Source organism: Xiphophorus couchianus, chromosome 24 (assembly GCF_001444195.1).
Source record: "Xiphophorus couchianus chromosome 24, X_couchianus-1.0, whole genome shotgun sequence".
Taxonomy (NCBI): Eukaryota; Metazoa; Chordata; class Actinopteri; order Cyprinodontiformes; family Poeciliidae; genus Xiphophorus; species Xiphophorus couchianus.
Window position 1 is genome coordinate 17,092,299 of NC_040251.1, and position 13,972 is coordinate 17,106,270.

Genomic DNA, 13,972 nt, shown 5'->3' on the forward strand with positions numbered 1-13,972 from the left:
ATCACTTTTATTTCATGTTATGTTTTATTTTTGTGTTTTATGTCGGATTTTCTAGTAGTAGTTAGCTCTCCATTTCTAATCTTTTGCTTAGGATAAGATTTGCTCAGGTAAAACAAATTATAATAATTTCAAAGATAAAAAAAATACTCTCAAATAATAATTTGGTTTGTTAAGGAGGAAAAATAAATAAATAAACATTAAATAATGTTTTTAAAAACTGTTTCCTGTAATTTCCTTGATACTATTTTGTCGTTTTACTATCAATGGAGGAATAGCGAGGCAGTTTAGATACAGAGGAAAAGAAGGTGGAAAGCTGGAAAAAATATCAGGGAAATTAAGTTTTAAAGTGATGTGAAATCAGAAGTGGCAGTTTGTACGCTTTACTTTTCTGCTTATATGCTCTATCAGCTCCAAATATTAAATTTTCATATTATCCACTTTGCCGAAGTGAACTCTTAGTGGCTAAAAGAGATAAAGATGCAGTTTAGCTTTAAAAAATGATTCATTTCTCTTTATTGCATCACTAGAGCTGGTGAAGATCTCTCATAATGCAGAAGCTGAAAGTTTATTAGATCTCAGTGGATTTGCAGGCTGAGTCAGCAGGCCGCGTTCCTGGCAGATTTACTATCAGCCATCTTGAATTGGAAAATAAAACACGCAAATGTACTTTAGTCTCTTGGATCAGCTCATTTCAACAATGAACTCTGAGAGGAGCACATTTAAATGAAAAAGCTGTTGTTTGGGGGGTTCATCCATCTTCGGCACCAGGCGTGGCCTTTATTTGTCCTTCAGGAGTTAGAGAAAGGACAATAATGAATAAATGTGACTCCAGATCTGGAAGAACTCCTGATTTAAAACCTCTGCCATAATTCTGCTGTAAGCGTATTAAAGCTGCCATATCTCAGTGCTGCTAAGTGGATTTTAATGGAGCCAGCTGTGTAAATTGCAGAAGGCTAACTGCTTTGTTTCCGTGTTTTTATTTACAAGCCTCCATCTGGGAACGTCTGGTATTCATATGTGTTGGGGAAATGTGTGGCCTATTAAAGAAATTACGTTATTTGTCTTTTCACTGTAGCAAATGATTTTTTTCCCATCATATTGTGACTATTTTCTACATCAGAAATCAATAATGAAGATTTCTAATTTATCAGAAGCAAAGAATATTTACAGATTTTTTTTTCTGTTTTGATTGTTTGGTAAAATTTAAACATTTTTTCCGTGTTATATGAACTGAAATCACAAATGTCCAAATAATATTTAGTAAAACTGATTTTCAGTTAGTCCTCGGTTTTGAACCTGATTAAAATGAGTGTGAATGCATTTTTGAGCAGATGAAAATAGAAATATGAGGATATATATGCATATTTTTCAAGATTAAGATCAAGATTTATTTTAGTCGCTTAAACCATTGATTGTAAAAATAAAACTTTAAATTCAAGATAAATCTATTCACCAGTGGTTAGCTAAAAAAAAAAAGCATAAACAACATAAGATTTAGCAAACAAAGAGAAAACAAAACAAAAACCTACCAGCTCTACTATCGATTATTATGATCAAATCTGAATTAAATCATTTTCAAACAGTCGTTATACTTATTATGAATTTTTATAATATAATGTATAGTATAATTTATATTATCTCATGTAACCGTCGGGGAAACGATGTTCTGTGTAAAATTATGTCAGAGCTGAAGTTACAGTTTTCTATACCGGAGTCGCTTGTGCGCATGCGTGAAGGACATAACCTGCGCTTGCTCCACATGACCCAAACTCAAACCGGTTCTTCCCGTTCTGCAAGGTAAGACCACTGAACCAGTTTTACGTCTGCAGGTATATTCCTCTAATAAAAATGATTGAATTTAGTACACTACGTAGGCCGTGATGACATCATTATAGAGCAGTTTGTGGTTTATTACTCGGGCCAGAAAGCCGCTTCTGCTCAGATGTTTCTATTTGAGACGTTGTATAATGTATAGTTAAAGATCTGCACGCTGCAAAACCACACCAACAATAGAAATGTTCACCTAGAGCAGCTCTGATGTTCATATGAGGATAATTTTTAGATAATGTTTGATTTTTAAAGCTACAAGATGGACACAGTTAGTTTAGTAATGGCAGATTTTGTTGAAAACCTTTTTTAAAATTGTCGTTTAAAATATTACATAAATTATTTTGTAGAATCTATTTGTGGAAGTTTGACCACATAGGCAGATGCTCAGGGCAGAATCAAAAAGGGGGCGCACAAGTCTGCTGTGACCAAGTTTTCTTTTGGTTGTATGGACTAATGGAGAGGTGGTGCAGCCATGTTAATTATTAAGTCTAATGAGCCGCTAAAGGAATATCTAAATCATAAAAAAATCACCTTATCAAGGTTTCAGTCTTTATAGAGCTTAAATAAGGACTAATAAATATTTTTATTGACACTTTCGACAGCAAACCGCTCTGTACAGCAGTTTTTATTGAAGGCTTTTCACACCGTTGGTTACGTAACACTAAGAACAAGATTTATCAGTGTTTCTGCAGGAAGCTCTTAAAGTTGTACTGTTAACAATTCATCACTGTTTTTTTTATCGTTAAGAGCAATCCACTGATTAAAGCCTTTTTACCATTTGACATTGTTTTTAATTTTCCCTAAATACATTTGTGTTTGAGTGGAAAAGTTCTGTCTTTTTTAGTGTTTTCTCTAGATTTTCAACTATTTGTTATAAATTTAGCCTTTTAAAACAGATTTGTTCAGTTGAGTTGCTTAAAGAAAAACAGAAGCAAACCAATTTCCCTCATTGTTTCATTTCCCAGGTGCCTTCAGTCTTCATGCATCGCGTCTTTGTTTACGGCTCCCTAAAGAGGGGCCAACCCAATTATCCCTACATGACAGACAGCTGTTATGGAAAGACCGAGTTCCTCGGTACCGCCGTCACCGTCCAGAAGTATCCACTGGTGATCGCTACCAATTACAACATCCCCTCCCTGCTTAACCTCCCAGGCCAAGGCAACAGAGTCCATGGAGAAATCTACCAAGTGGACGGAAAGATGCTTGAATTCTTGGACAGTTTTGAAAATATCCCCACCATGTACCAGCGGACTGTAGTGGAGCTGGAAATCAAGATGGCGGACAAGGAGGAGAAGCTGTCGCCTGGAAGCATCATGGAGGCGTTTGTGTACAGCACCACCACCTACCAGCCGGACTGGCCATCACTGCCCACCTACGACAACTACGACTCCAACGGAGACCATGGGCTAAAATTCACGCTGAGGGAAGACAGAAAGTGGGCTTCAGTCGAGTGATGCTCATAACGCGATTTCCCTGAAATTACTAACACAAAACAGGCAATATTTTTCTCAGTAAAGTGCAGAAAGCCAAGAAACCAGCTGTAATCTGTCAATATTTAGACAACATACCTGCTAAGTGCAAATCAACAAAATTGTTTAATATTAAATGATCAACAGGCTGCATTAGTGCTGCAGTTCAGTATCTTTTTTAAATCTTCTTTTATTAAACCATTTTCGACAGATGCAAGAATCAGTGTACTGATCTATACAAACTGTATCTATAAAAATAGAAAAATAACTTTACTACTATTCCCATGAGTGAATCGGTGGCAAAAGTCTTATTAAAATATGTTTTTGGTCAAATTTCTAAACAGGTTCTTTCTTCGCTCCTGCAGTACCTTCTTATTCCAGCAGGTGTCAGTACAAAGCCTTCACTCTCAGCGGAGGTCAAGTCGAACTGCGTTAAATCAAGTTAAGTTAACTTTAAAGCAATTAATAAACCAGAGTGATTATGTTTCTGGGTGTGATTTTTGCTGTGAGATTACCCAGAATCCATTTTCTTCTACTGAGAAAGATGTGTGACGGGTGTCACGTGTGCGCATGCGTGAACCAATATCCTGGGGTTACTCTTGATTTGAGTCCTGGAAGGTAAGAAGACCACTGCGTCTGTTTTACGTTTACTGGGATTTTCAGTTGTTGGGGGCTCAGCAAAAACTACGGAGGCCGGGATAGTCAATAAATAGTCCAGACTATTTATTAGTCAATAAAAGCTACAGCTGCAGATCGCTGGTTTCTCTCTTATCTTCTGTCGCTGCTGCTTTTATTTTACGATTTGAGACGTTAAGAAATGCATAATTAAAGATCCGCTGTAATAACAGCAACATTAGAAATGCTCGGTTGTAACTGCATGGAGGAAATGTTGGATCATCCAGTGCCGACCTCGGTTCCGTGTTAGTTTGCTCCTAAAGTGTTATTCCTTTACCAACTCAGTCTAACCTGCGTTCAGTTCAGCCTTTGAATTTTGTTTTTTTAATGCTTCCAAATATATCAGAGTTTACGTCCTTGTTCATATATTTTAAATGTAGATGTTTATGTTGTGTTTTTGTATGGAGGGCCACAAGGGACAAAATTACCTAAATACATAATGTAGAATCAAATAAATGTTTAAAGAATTTGGCTGAATTTCAAGTCCCTAAATTCAAAGTGCATGATTTTGTGTTTTTGAAAGCTGCAGTTTGTTCGCAGATAAGCTGTTTTCTTGTTAACCTAAATTTTTTCCTCCACCATTAGCACGTTTAGCAGTAAGCCCCTCCTCCTGGCTCTGATTGGTTGTTTCTGGTTGGGTTCATTTCTTCAGATCAATTTCCGTCTCAAACTTTCAGGACATGGCGACAATTTTTACAAATATGTAAAAACCATAGTTTATAAAATTTACATACTGCAGCTTTAAGTTGTACTTTTTTCTAGATAGGTAAATAATATTGATTCAATGCAGGTGAACAAACCAGAACTATACCAATAATCCTTCTTTATTTCCCAGGTGCCTTCAGTCTTCATGCATCGTGTTTTTGTTTACGGCTCCCTAAAGAGGGGCCAACCCAATTACCCCTACATGACAGACAGCTGTTATGGAAAGGCCGAGTTCCTCGGTACCGCCGTCACCGTCCAGAAGTATCCACTGGTGATCGCTACCAATTACAACATCCCCTCCCTGCTTAACCTTCCTGGACAAGGTAAGAGAGTTAATGGGGAAATCTACCAAGTGGACGGAAAGATGCTTGAATTCTTGGACAGTTTTGAAAATATCCCCACCATGTACCAGCGGACTGTAGTGGAGCTGGAAATCAAGATGGCGGACAAGGAGGAGAAGCTGTCGCCTGGAAGCATCATGGAGGCGTTTGTGTACAGCACCACCACCTACCAGCCGGACTGGCCATCACTGCCCACCTACGACAACTACGACTCCAACGGAGACCATGGGCTAAAATTCACGCTGAGGGAAGACAGGAGATAGTGATGCGGATGAGTAGCTTTTAAACCCACAGAAAGGATCAAGAGTTATAGCAAATGAGTAACAAATCAATAACTGATCAAGTTTTCTGTTCTTAATGATTTAAAACCAGATTAGAAAATTCACTTATTAAAATACATTCAAAGTTTTACGCTTTTATCCGAAAATTCATGTCTGCTTTTTATACTTTGTCTTTTAATGAACAACTTTCTGGGAGACAATCAGCTGTTAGCAATATTTAAAAATGAAAATGTTAAGCTGTAATAAAAGATGAGTCTTATTTTGTCTTTAATTAAATGTAAAGCAGCACAGCAGAGGGGGATTGTACGGCAGATATTAAAAAAGCTTCCTCTGTACTTTAACTATTTGAGTTTTTTATTGCTTATTCTGGTGTTCAGCGTGATTTGACTGGGCCGCTGTGTCCTGAAACACTGGATCTTTTCAGGTTGTTTCTCGGGCCCAGTGTGTTTTGTGGATCTACAACCTCATTATATGAGGTATTTTATGTTACGGGAATATAAAAGATTAATGTTGCTTCCTCTGTTGAACAAGTCGCTGCTTGTGGTGCTTTTGAATTCTTCAGTAAGTGTTCGTCTCTTCTCATGCACAATAAAAGTTTCTTTTTGTTTGCACAAATAAAAGTAGAGCAACAGGTTTTTTTGTCTGAATTACAGAGATAATCCATAGACAAAGAAGCACAAACCAGTGTGAAGAGACATGACAAGACTGAAACAGGAGTCAACTCTTAAAATGTGAGGTGCAACACAAAGTTTTCACCCAGGTTCTGGTTTTTAATTCCATTTAATTTATTAGTAAAAGGGACTAAAAACATCCAGTGGCTTCTAATGAAATGTTGACTTGATAAAGGTGGCAAAATAAAGTAAAAGTGAGAAAAATCCTGTTAATGTTGCTAAAAAACCCCCCAAAAGAATCAACTGGAATATTTTAGGATGTTTTGCTGCTTTTTTGTTTCAAATCTACTGAAATCTCATTTGCTTATTTCATTAAATTATTGTGTTTAGGTTGTTGTTTATTCAGGAGGTAAAATTTTTTTAAAAAGACAACAGTTTTTGTAATTCTAATTGAAAAGAAAAATACTAAAATGTTTTGTGATCTTTGAGTATTTTCAACTGGATACTTTGGCTCCCAAGCCGATGGAAAAAATGATTCTGCAGGATCCCCAACGCAATGCCTTGGGGAACACCGTCATGAAGGATTAAAACCTGCAATCTCTACAAGTAAAATGCAAAATAATCTGTAATTTGCTTTGTTTATTTTTCATATGAACACAAACTTTTCAAAACTATTCCAGAAAGCTGGAAAAATACTGGGAAGAAAGCAATAAAGATAGGAAATCTCTGTCGGCTTTGGAAGCAGGTCTGAAGTGTTTCTTTTCAGTGAAGACAAAACGAAGAAGAAAAAAACTATTTTCACAGTGTTATCGAAATACTGTACAAAGAGGAATTACAAAAAGAAAAACATGGTTTCTGTGTCCTAATCTGGCATCATGATTAATCCACACATCTGCTTTATGGAGCTCTAAATATGTCGAGTTAAAAAAGTGGAAATAAGGACAATACTACTAATATTTTCCAGTTTGGCACAGAAAAAGTAAGAACATTGAAAATAAATGGCATGAAAGGAACTTTGAGGACCTCTGAGTGTGTTGGTGTGTAAAAAAGTGTGATTTTTAAAAGAGAAGTCTGTGGTTTTGTATAAGGCCGAGGTGGAGATGACAGAGTCATCAGTAAAGATCCTTCCTGGAGCTCAGCAGGGGGCGGCTGGCGGAGCAGGTGGCGCTGCGGATCACCTCCATCCACCTGGAAACCAACAAAAGTTTCGTATGTGAAAGAAATCAGGTCATATTTTCCACTTTCTCAAAGGCTCTCGCTGATTTTTCATTTTAAATTCCAAATTAAAATTTCTTGGTCAATTATTGTCCCAAATAAAATTAATTCTGGTATTCATGTTGGTTTTACTTATGAACTTAAGAAGGATCCTGGAATTTTTCCAAATTTGGAAAACATTTCAGATCTCCTCCCGACATTTCCACCTTTTGTAGGATTCCTGGATGTTATAACTTCTTAATAGTCTTCTGTGGTTTAAATAAAACACTCACCCTGAGTAAAACTAGATTAAATCGCTGCTCTTTGTTGAGCGAACACCCACCGTTCAAAGGTGTACTCGCTCTCTGATCTGAAGTAGTACACGTGGGATTTAAAGTGAAGCTTGAAGACGTAATCTTTGTGGATGTTCTCGGACTCGGCCGGGACGGTGACGGAGTAGCCCAGGAGAGGGAGGCTGGCCAGAGGGTACTCATCCTGCAGGAAGGCCAGAAACTGTTAAAGAAATCCCAGAGGAACTCTTCGTTACGCGTTTGCACGTCTTACCTGGTGCGACTTGTAGAAAAAGAGGCTGAAGTTAGTGAAGACCACCCAGAGTTTCTGCCAGCCGTTGCTGTTCTTGAACTTCCTCAGCAGGTTACCTGAGAGCTGGTTCTGCAAACACAAGCACAGGAAGCCCAAAGCTCATTAAAACACCCCTGCTTACAATTTTGATTAGAAAATTGGACAAATTGAGTAAAAAGGGAAAGCTGCTCGCCTCTACTACCATCTACTCTTTACTTTCACAAAACTCTCACCAATTTGACTTGTAGAACAACTTTCTAAACAGAGAAGTGCTTTCCCGGCTGCTGCAGTACCTCTCTGCGCCACCAGATGTCAGTAACAGAATGGCTGCAAACCACAAGGTGAGACTGCGGGGCCTCATGAACTCACTGACCAGCCCTACCGATGCCAGCGTGAGCAGATAAACAAATGAAGGCACAGATGGAGTGGAAGAGGACAGGTGGATAAAGAGAAGACAAGCTGAGCAGGAAACCACACAGAATGAAGCACAGATGAGTGCGGAGAGCAGAGCAGCACCTCCACGGCGACGCTGAAGTCCACCATGGACACGCTGGTGTTGCGATGCCAGCAGACGTGAACGGTGGTGTTGCCACGGTGACTCTGACGCTCGAGGGACGAGCGCGAGCCGCAGAGCTCCTCTTCCGACTCCAGCTCAGCTCCAGCGTCCTCCAAAGGCTCTGAAGGACAAAGACACGTCGTCTGGACGGGTGTTGGGACCAGTTTGACTGCTGGTCTACTGGGAGCATCTTACTGGTGTCGGGTGGACTGGTGGACAGCAGCTCGACGTTTGGGCTGCTGCTCTGTTCTGACAGGTCGATGGCCATCCTGATGTCCTCCACCCAGCGCTCCATCTCTGCAGCACAACTGCAGGAACAAACAAATATGGCTTCTTTATTTTTTTCATCAGTGAACTCCTTGGATTTTCACAGTTCAGATTGGCCGCCATTTTGCACTGCAAAAACAAATATCTTACCAAGTATATTTGGCCGAGTTTCTAGTGCAAATATCTTAATACACTTGAAATAAGACAACACTAACTTACAATTAAGTTTTCAATAAAATTAGGAGCTTGTTTTAAGTAATTATTACTTAATATTGATTTTTAAAAGTACTAGTTCCATTGGCAGATTATTTAACTTATAAAAAGGTAAAAATGTCTTTTTATTAGTGAAAGAATCTGCCAATGGAGAAACTAGTCCTTTCCCAATTTTAAGAAATTATTAAGTTAAAAAAGCTCTTTTAGTTTGTTTTGTCTTATTTTGACTGTTTTAAGACATTTTCACTAGAAACTCAACCAAATATACTTGGTAAGATTTGGGTTTTTACAGTGTGTTTGACAGCTTATTTTTTGCAGCTTCTGTTTATGTGGACTTTGAATTCAGTCTGTGATTATTTTTTATTTTTTACTCCAAGAATAAAGTCACAGTTTGAGTAAAACGAGAGATAATGTGAGAATAAAGCGCCAAGATGACCAGAATGAAGTCATAATTTTAAGAAAACGTCAACATGAAAAATAAAATGATGATAAAATGATGAATGTTGAGCATCTTGTTAAGTTATAATTTCAAATTTCAACTCATAAGCATCAGATGTGAAAGGATCATTTCAACGACTGAATGACTGAAATAAAAGCCACTTTATAAAAATATTTTCCATAATTTGTTTTTCTTTTTCAGAAAATAAAACAAGATATTATATATAAAAAAAGAAAGTGTTTATTTTTAAGCCTCTAAAGGAATAAAAACAGCTGAAATGTGTCGTTTTCCTCACCTGGCTGCCACCACCACAGACTGCCTCTGTCCAAAGAGCGTAAACGAATGAGGGACCCCCCACTCCTCCTCACTTTCTCTGATCTGAAAAACAGAAGCAGAAACGCATTAAAAAATACACAGAATATATTTGAATCTGATCAATAATTGTTATTTTGATCTCATTATTGATCACACACCGTCATGCCGTACAGCGACAGCTGGCCGTGGACCTTAAACTGGTTGGACGAAGTCGTTCCTCGACTGGTGTACATCAAACAATCACTGAACTGGAGGAAACAGGAAGCTGTTATAAAATCAGAAGGACACCATTCCTACACGCCGTTGTGTAAGATACAAGATTTATCTGACATTTAATTACATTTCAAACAAATTTGACACAAAAATGAACTTTGAATGTATGAAAGAGGCATCTACAGAGAGCAGGCAGAAGGAAAGGAAGAAAACAAGGAAGAGAGGAAGGAAACAAAAAGAATGACAGAAAGAAAAAAATGAGATTGGAATTAAAAACACAAGAAGGATGGAAGGAATGAAAGAGAAAACAAGGAAAGAAGGAAAAAAGAGAAAGAAAGATGGAGAGAAGGAAAGGAAAAAGGACATAAGAATGAAAAAAGGAGGGAGGAAGCAAGGTAGGAATGAGGAACTACAGAAGGAGGCAAGGATAGATGAGAAGGACAAAGATGGATATGAAGTAAAACAAAAGGAAGAAAAAGAGAAGGCTTGGAAAAAAACAAAGGAAACACCACAAACAGATGTTGAAATGTAGAAAATAAAAATTTAATGAGGGAGGAACAAAGAAACTGGAGGGAGAAGGAAAGGAAGGAAAAAAGAGGAGAAGAAGAGCGATTCGGTTTTGGGACTGAGGTGCATAAATATCCCTGTGTTTAGTTTTCTGGAGCAGCAGAGTAAACGGAGTGAAGCTGTGATTGGTACCAGGAAGAACATCCTCTGCTGCAGACCTTTCCCTGACAGCTTGCTGAGGCAGCCCAGCCTGATGAACTCCTGCAGGCCACAAACACAAACACGACCCGTCAGCTGGAGTCCGGCAGACCTGAGGAGGCGACAGCGCGGAGGAAGACGCACCCTGCCAGGCGTGACGAGGTTCTCCACGCCGGTCAGATCCTTCCTCAGCTCCAGCAGCTTCTGGAAGTTCTCCATCTTCATCATGATGCCCTGAAGCTGCAGCGCCGTCTCCGAGATCTCTGCCAGGGCGGCTGGAGGAACGGGGGCAGCCGGGTTTTAGAGGGGCAACGACGGGGAAAAGACGGGCGGAGACGAAACGAGGTGAGGCCACTCACCTCTGCTGTCCCTGAAGTCGTTGTGGGTGGGCGGGTAGTGCTTGCAGAGCCTCTCCAGGATCAGCTTGTAGTGCAGCAGGCGGTGCAGCGGCCGCAGCAGGAAGATGTAGAGCGGCAGGTAGCAAACCCTCTGCTGCTCAAAGTCCCTGCACACGGCCTCCACCTTACGACTCGACCTGGACACAGACTGAGACTTAACGCTTGGTAAGCCCTGAGCTACTCTGGGGTCGCTAGGCAACGACACTGGGCTCTGCTGGGGTTGCTAGGTAACAGCAGACTCAAAAATTAGGAGGGTTCCAGACACAAAAAGATACTAACTTATCACCAACTACTTAGAAGCAATACAAACCAAAATGGAAGAAGAAAAACATGCTAAATGTGAAATTTGCACAAACCATTTAAAAAGGTCAGACTGGTGCCAGACCAGTAAGTTTGAAGTCCACAACACCTCATAACTTCAGAGCTACTCTTATGCTGCGTTCCAGTCGAACTCTGAACTGGGAAATTCCATCTTCCCATTTGAAGAGAATCAACTGGAACGCAGATTTTCCACTAGGAACTCCAACTACCCTAGTTAGGATTTGTAAAGTGGATTTGTGTTTCAATATGGCCGCTCCTCAGCGGTGGAGACATGTTTATTTTACAAGTCACACAGGAAAAGTGAGTCTAAAATCAATGTTACATTCAATGCCTGCAAACAGCAACTGAAAAATCAAATCCTGTTCAAGGGATCAAATATGGAAATTCAATCAGAAGCTGAAAATTTGATAAATATTAACATACTGCCTGCCAAATTTTACATTCATAAATGTTTCACAAAAACTCTTCCAACTGAGAATTTCTTATACTTTTAAGTTAGTTAGGGAGGAATATTTAAGATACATCATCTGGAAATGATCATTGCAGTTATGTTTGTATATTTTGTTTTGTTCTATTGTTAAACAAAATCCAATAAATATTAAAAATAATGATGTAAAAAAAGCTGGCTAGCTAGCTAGCAGCTAGTTTGCCTCAACGAATGAAGATGTGTGCAGGCCACTCAAACCTTTGGCTGACAGAAAAGTCTCACAAAAAAAATAAGATGTAGAATATATGAGATTAAATCTCATGAGATTAGTCCTGAGATTATTTATTTTTGGTAAGTTAATTTAAGGCCTTAATTTGATTCCGCTGCCGTACCTACAAGCTCGCTCCAGCTCCACCAGGCACTCCGAATGCTTCTGCAGATGAACCGTCAGCTGCTGCAGGAACAAAAGGAAGTGATTAGATCTGCAATCAAAACAATCTGGGAGGAAATCCAGACGAACTCTCACCCTCAATCCCTGAACGTTCTTCAGTAAAACGTCTCCAATTCGTTGATAATCTCCTTTGATGTGAGCATTGGACCGACCCTCCCTGCAGGAGGAAGAGCATTTATTATTGATTCATGTGCAGTTGCATGTAATCTCCGCTAGAGGGCAGGATGAGATAAATTTCACACACAGAGGTGGGAAAACTTCACCTTACAGACGTCCAGACACAAGAAAGCAGGAATTTAAGGAAATGAGGACTTCCTAAAGGCTCTAAACCAAAATAAAGTTTATATCCCTCTGCAGGAGGAGAACAGTAGAAGAAGAGAGCTCACCACTGAGCCAGCCGCTGCTCCGTCTCTTTGAGGAATCCCTGGTGAAACCTGTAAACTGGATCGTAGTGGGAAGAGATCAGGTTCTTAACAGCGTCTGGAAAGGCTTCATCTTTCCCTGCAGCTTTCTGGAAGAACTGGGAACAGAAGAAGGCACACAGCAGAGAGAGGAAACTGGCTAAATTAGCATGGAATGGTAAAATATGAAGAGGAGACTTTTGACACATTAACTGAAAATATTCCAGACTTTTCCAGACTCCCAGAATTCTCAGTATTTGTATTTAAAAACACTAACAAAGGAAGGAGGACACAAGAAACACAAGGAGGAAGGAGATGAGGAAAGAGCTAAGGAACAAAAACAGCAAAGCTAAGAAAGAAAGATAGAAAGAAAGAAAGAAAGAAAGAAGGAAGGAGGAAAGGGAGGGAGCAGGACGACAGAGAGAGGTCAAGAGGTCGTCCAGTCCGCCTTCCTTCCACTTCCAACAGAAAACTGAAAAAATAGAAGAAAAAATGTCAGCAGAGAGAGATTTTCTCCACAGGAAAGGTCAGAGGTCACGATGGACTTCAGAGCAGGTGTCTGAACCTGAAGTTATTTTATTTAAAACACAGAAGAGTTAAACCATCCAACCCACGCTGCGCTGCCCTCTAACTGGGAGATTAATGATGCAGACGTTTCATTTTATAAGGAGAAACAGAAAGAAGGAAAAGAGAGAGAGAACAATCTGAAAATAAAGTTTAAAACCTGCAGAGAAACCAAACTGCTGCTGCAAAGACGGGTTAAAGGTTAAAGGTCAGAAAAAAGAAGAAAAGAAAAAAGGAAAAAATGGAAAGAAATAAAATTTAAAAAAAGAACAAAAGAAACAAAGAAAGCAAACAAAAAAAGAAAGTAAAACAGAAAACAGAAAAAAGAGGCAGCAAAAGAAATAGAAAAAAGAAATGCAGGAAAAAGAAAGAACACAAGAAGAAATACAAAGAAGAAAGACAATATGTCAGATGGAAGGAAGGACAGGAGGAAGAGAACATGATGACAAGGAGAGAAAAATGTTAGAAGGAAGGAAAGAATGAAAGAAATGATGGAGAGAGAACATTTAGTTATATCTAACAACATTCCACTCCTCTTTCTTTTCCACTTTAACAGATGTGGAAAATCCTCCAATCAGATTCCAGATTTATCAGAGTGTCAGAAATATTTGGCCGAACTGTTTCTGAGGAATTCATCCATAAAGCGACGACATGTTGGCTGAAAGCAGGAAGCAGTTCTCACCTCAGTGATCACCTGCAGGTCCTTGAGGAACGTCCGCTCTGTGGTCAGCAGCTCTTTGGCCATGAAGTACGCTTTGTCTGTGGGAAACTTCTGGACACAAGCACACACAGCACATCTAGCACATCTACATCTACACAGATATACAGGCACACAGATCATCACCAAATCTACATAGATCTTTACAGTAGGAAGAAAATTGAATCTTTTTAAAAATGTTCTTCAAATAAAAAACTGAAATTATTTGTGTCTTCTTCCCATGACTATGAAAACCTTTAAATTTAAAATGAAAACATTCAGCATGGTGGTGGCAGTATCATGCTGTGAGGAAAACA

At 39.2% G+C, this 13,972-nt stretch overlaps 4 protein-coding genes across 9 annotated transcripts in view; 2 read left to right on the plus strand and 2 right to left on the minus strand.

Annotated features, from left to right (window-relative positions):
- Positions 1-13,972, minus strand: part of LOC114140903 (uncharacterized) — a 1,158,965-nt gene that overhangs the window by 890,067 nt on the left and 254,926 nt on the right.
- On the plus strand, positions 1,702-5,642 carry LOC114140934 (gamma-glutamylaminecyclotransferase C-like). Of its 3 annotated transcripts, XM_028011284.1 has the most exons (3): positions 1,735-1,797; positions 2,796-3,265; positions 5,280-5,642. In XM_028011284.1, the coding sequence occupies exons 2-3, from the start codon at positions 2,811-2,813 to the stop codon at positions 5,281-5,283; spliced, it is 459 nt and encodes a 152-aa protein (XP_027867085.1). In that variant the 5' UTR covers positions 1,735-1,797; positions 2,796-2,810; the 3' UTR covers positions 5,284-5,642. The 3 variants fall into 3 exon arrangements, with proteins under 3 accessions (XP_027867083.1, XP_027867085.1, XP_027867084.1); XM_028011282.1 differs by lacking the exon at positions 5,280-5,642 and having other exon boundaries at positions 1,702-1,797; positions 2,796-3,550; XM_028011283.1 differs by lacking the exon at positions 5,280-5,642 and having other exon boundaries at positions 1,767-1,829; positions 2,796-3,550.
- Positions 3,816-5,549, plus strand: LOC114140935 (gamma-glutamylaminecyclotransferase C-like). The gene is made up of 2 exons (XM_028011285.1): positions 3,816-3,917; positions 4,810-5,549. The coding sequence occupies exon 2, from the start codon at positions 4,825-4,827 to the stop codon at positions 5,281-5,283; it is 459 nt and encodes a 152-aa protein (XP_027867086.1). The 5' UTR covers positions 3,816-3,917; positions 4,810-4,824; the 3' UTR covers positions 5,284-5,549.
- LOC114140908 (FERM, ARHGEF and pleckstrin domain-containing protein 1-like) overlaps positions 6,532-13,972 on the minus strand; it is a 44,224-nt gene continuing 36,783 nt past the window's right edge. For 2 of the 4 annotated variants that reach the window (XM_028011218.1, XM_028011219.1), the window contains exons 15-27: positions 13,641-13,730; positions 12,380-12,513; positions 12,069-12,150; positions 11,935-11,996; positions 10,756-10,931; positions 10,391-10,671; positions 9,637-9,726; positions 9,459-9,541; positions 8,440-8,552; positions 8,205-8,365; positions 7,671-7,778; positions 7,450-7,601; positions 6,532-7,100 (exon numbers count right to left, since the gene is read on the minus strand). In XM_028011218.1, coding sequence (XP_027867019.1) covers positions 7,025-7,100; positions 7,450-7,601; positions 7,671-7,778; positions 8,205-8,365; positions 8,440-8,552; positions 9,459-9,541; positions 9,637-9,726; positions 10,391-10,671; positions 10,756-10,931; positions 11,935-11,996; positions 12,069-12,150; positions 12,380-12,513; positions 13,641-13,730 — 1,608 coding nt within the window. In that variant the 3' untranslated portion in view covers positions 6,532-7,024. The remainder of the gene's footprint in view (positions 7,101-7,449; positions 7,602-7,670; positions 7,779-8,204; positions 8,366-8,439; positions 8,553-9,458; positions 9,542-9,636; positions 9,727-10,390; positions 10,672-10,755; positions 10,932-11,934; positions 11,997-12,068; positions 12,151-12,379; positions 12,514-13,640; positions 13,731-13,972) is intronic. The other 2 variants (XM_028011221.1, XM_028011220.1) reach the window with 2 other exon arrangements.

What these genes read in the sequence shown, in the direction of transcription:
- LOC114140935 (XM_028011285.1), top strand. Translation starts at nt 4,825, where the DNA reads ATGCATCGTGTTTTTGTTTACGGCTCCCTAAAGAGGGGCCAACCCAAT.
- LOC114140934 (XM_028011282.1), top strand. Translation starts at nt 2,811, where the DNA reads ATGCATCGCGTCTTTGTTTACGGCTCCCTAAAGAGGGGCCAACCCAAT.